We start from the raw sequence: 3,927 nt of genomic DNA on the forward strand, positions 1-3,927 counted from the left end.
ATATTAATTGATATTTTGTTCTAGCAGTGTCAAATATATTACTTGGTCAAATCTTGACCCAACTTTATAAGTGAAAAGAGAGGTTTGGCCAACAAAATTCATAGATCAAATTGTAAAAGCATTGATCAATAGTATTGACAACTAGGTTATTTTGCCACAGCAGCATGTAAATCAAATTGTAAAAGTCCACGTAATAGCAATAGATTATGTTTCTATACTTGTGGTTTGATAAGTTTAATTATGTTTGTCATTTGTTATGAATAGATAATTAACTTTTGATTTGTATAAAGGCTTTCTGTTTGTACTTTGTATTGAATGGGCATTGTCGAAGTTTGTGAATGACCCACTTGGCTTTATCCGGGAATAGACTAATTGATCTTGCATTCTTACTCTGCTATATATGCACCGACTGTCTATTCTATAGGAAGCTTATAGGAGCAAGATACTTCAGCAAAGGATATTCAGCAAGTAATGGCAGTCTCAACTCTACATTCAACTCGCCACGCGACACCGACGGCCACGGATCCCACACATTATCCACAGCTGGTGGTAACTCCGTACCGGGGGCAAGTGTATTTGGGTATGGCAATGAAACAGCAAGAGGGGGATCACCAAGAGCTAGAGTAGCTGCTTACAAGGTGTGTGGGCCCCCAGTGGCTGGAAACGAGTGCTTTGATGCAGATATATTGGCTGCCTTTGATTTTGCCATCCACGATGGTGTTGATGTGCTGTCGGTATCACTTGGTGGTGACCCAGTCGCCTTCTTCTTTGACAGTGTGGCCATTGGATCACTTCATGCTGTTAGGCATGGGATAGTGGTTGTTTGCTCAGCGGGGAATTCTGGACCTGCCAATGGCACTGTTGCCAACCTTGCGCCATGGCAGATTACAGTCAGAGCCAGTACTATGGATCGTCAGTTTCCTAGTTATGTTATTCTTGGCAATAAAATGCATCTCAAGGTTAGTGTCTGTTAGATTTCGAAATTTTCAAGTTTATGGGCAATGTAATTAGGTTGAACATTTGGCTGATGGCTTGGAAACCTTTCAAAAGATACAAAAGAAAATATGAAGGTGCAAATGTTTTGCTAGCTGATATGAATAAAAACTTGTCCGCGTCATAAAAGCCTAATAATTGAAATTAAATTCATTGTGGTATACAGAATGATTCACTAATCTGTAAAAAGGAACCGAAAACATTATTATGAACCAAAAATTCTAATGTATGGCCGAATAACTTTAAATCCTTGTCGGCACAATCTTGTTTGGCTGTGTTTCACTGCTTTCTTGATGAGTTGCACTATATTCTCCTGTCTTCCATTAGATCACAAAAAATTTGCTATCCCGCTGGTTTTAGTTTCAGTTTCTTAGGACACGGAAACTTTTTGTCTATCACGATGAAAACGAATGGAAATTTGGTACCTTGATTGGGGATCCTAGGTATGAAGCTGGGGCTAGTGTGGCAACCGATTTGTCAAATGAACTGGATCGTGTGCATTTTCTTATGAAATGCTGGGTTACGTTGTCATTAGATATTTAGATGATTCTATTTGTGTGGTATTGTTGATGATTGTTGTTACATTATGCTCACGTCCATCTTCATATTACTAGAAACATTCAATGTGTGGAAACTGACATCTTTTGTTTCATAAAGGGAGAAAGCCTTTCACCTAAAGCATTGCCGAACAACAAGTTCTTTCCAATTATTAGCGCTGCGGATGCCAAAGCTGCTAATGCATCAGCTGCAGACGCGCAAGGATAAAACATTCAAGCTGTTGGTATTTTGATTCTTTAAACTGTGAATGCTGTAACCATTTTGTCCTCTGTTTAGCATCATTACAAAAGCATATCAAATTTTACGCGTTCCATTCATGCAGAATTTTATGCAAGGGTGGGTCACTGGATCCTAAGAAGGTGAATGGAAAAAGTTTGGTATGCCTTAGAGGGGTTACTGATAGAGTGGACAAGGGTGAGCAAGCTGCCTTGGCTGGTGCCGTTGGGATGGTTCTTGCTAATGATGTGCTTTCTGGGAATGAAATTCTTGCTGATGCTCATGTCCTCCCTGCTTCTCAAATCAATTACACCGATGGTGTTGCTATCTTCAAGTATGTCAATTACTTAAGGTAAGATGACATGGCGATTACGTTACCGTGTGTCCGTGTCAACTAGTGTTATGAGCATATCATTTGGGTGATGTTGAATTACACCTTGGAGTACTTCTATTTCATGGGTACATTAATGCCATTACAAAACTTGCAAGACTGTTATTTTCTTCTTCGGTTTTCAGCTTTCAGTTTTCTTATTCCAGAGAAACATAAGACAACTCGTTCAGTATTAGTTTGCACTTTTCACTGTTTTTGGTTTCAAAGGCACAGAAAAATAAGATGTAAACAAAGAAAGATTTCCGACCCTATACCATTCGATGAACATTGGTAATGATAAAAGTGGCATTTTGACCTCCCATTTGTTTCTTATAATTACTCATGTTCTTAGCAGGCTTCCAATAGCTTAGATATATAACATGTCCAACAACTCAGTTACCCACAAAGCCAGCTCCATTCATGGCTGCTTTTTCATCATTAGGGCCAAACACCATTATCCCAGATATCCTTAAGGTTTTTCTCATCACTGATCCTTCATATCCCATTTCTGAAACACTTCAATTGGCGTGATTTCTCTGAACTGTTGTAAGTATAAATGTTGTTCGTTCAGCCTGATGTCACTGCACTGGGTGTTAGCATCATAGCTGCCTACACTGAAGCACAGGGACCAACAAATGAAGTTTACGATACGCGTCGAGTCCTGTTTAATTCAGTGTCAGGAACTTCGATGTCATGTCCTCATGTTTCTGGCATTGCTGGCCTTCTGAAGACCCTCTATCCTAGTTGGAGTCCTGCAGCAATAAGATCGGCAATCATGACCACCGGTGAGAATAGACTAGACTTGTAACTTTAGTCTATTGGTATTGTCTCGTTTTCTTCATTTTTGTTTGCTGTTTGTGTTTCGTGCTTTCTCAGAGAGTAAAAACCATGGATAGTCCGGAAACAATCAGCTCGATTCTTTGCTCCACAATAGTACTTTGAAACTTCGAAGACATCCGTGGTGTTTTCTGTAACTGGATTGTTGGCAGATATGTTCTCAGACAACTGTTAAAGGAAATTCCGAAAGTTCTCCTAATGCGCTAGTTGGAAACAAAAACAAACAACATACTCTAAAATCAAGGAGGATACAAAAACAGGCCAATTCTTTTTAATTTTTTTTTTCTTTTTGAAGTCAAACAATGTGATGTTTTCTGAGAACAGGGTTGAATCATATTGTCCTTAACTCTTTTCTAATCCTTTTACTTCATCCTACTTTCACAGCACAAACACTGGACAACACTAAGGAGCCATTGACAAATGCATACTACTCACCGGCAACGCCATTCAACTATGGAGCAGGACACGTGCAACCAAACCGCGCCATGGACCCCGGATTAGTTTACGATTTAACCCCAATGACTACCTGAAATTCCTATGCGCACTTGGGTACAATGAAACCCAGATCTCAGTGTTATCTGGAAGTCACTACATGTCCCAAGGCCAATATTAGTCTTGCTAATTTCAACTACCCTTCAATCACAGTGCCTATGCTAAACGGCTCCACCACTGTGACTCGAACCGTTAAGAACGTTGGTTCACTGGGTACTTACAGCGTCAGTATCCAAAACCCGGTTGGTATATCTGTTTCTGTTAGTCCAGAAAGATTGATGTTTCGAAAAGTTGGGGAACAGAAATCATTCAAGGTGAGTATGAAGGTCGAAGAAGGCAATAAACGTAGCGATTATGTATTTGAACATTAGACATGGGCATGAAGTGAGGAGTCCTATTGTTGTCAAGGCAGTCTAAAGACCGCAACATTGTGATAATCATCTTCACGTATCAAATTGACG

The 3,927-nt window shown here is 39.8% G+C and overlaps 1 protein-coding gene across 1 annotated transcript; it reads left to right on the forward strand.

Annotated features, from left to right (window-relative positions):
- The first annotated feature begins 338 nt into the window (after window positions 1-338).
- On the forward strand, window positions 339-3,181 carry LOC131328689 (subtilisin-like protease SBT5.3). The gene is made up of 6 exons (XM_058361603.1): window positions 339-959; window positions 1,651-1,748; window positions 1,874-2,119; window positions 2,509-2,611; window positions 2,709-2,941; window positions 3,127-3,181. The coding sequence occupies exons 1-6, from the start codon at window positions 339-341 to the stop codon at window positions 3,179-3,181; spliced, it is 1,356 nt and encodes a 451-aa protein (XP_058217586.1).
- Window positions 3,182-3,927: the final 746 nt, after the last annotated feature.

The sequence above is a fragment of the Rhododendron vialii genome, chromosome 6a (genome assembly GCF_030253575.1).
Source record: "Rhododendron vialii isolate Sample 1 chromosome 6a, ASM3025357v1".
Classification (NCBI taxonomy): Eukaryota; Viridiplantae; Streptophyta; class Magnoliopsida; order Ericales; family Ericaceae; genus Rhododendron; species Rhododendron vialii.

Coding starts and splice junctions, on each gene's coding strand:
- LOC131328689 (XM_058361603.1), top strand. CDS start 339: ATGACCCACTTGGCTTTATCCGGGAATAGACTAATTGATCTTGCATTC. Junction 960..1,650: donor GCAATAAAATGCATCTCAAG/GTTAGTGTCTGT, acceptor TGTTTCATAAAG/GGAGAAAGCCTTTCACCTAA. Junction 2,942..3,126: donor GGTGAGAATAGACTAGACTT/GTAACTTTAGTC, acceptor GATTGTTGGCAG/ATATGTTCTCAGACAACTGT.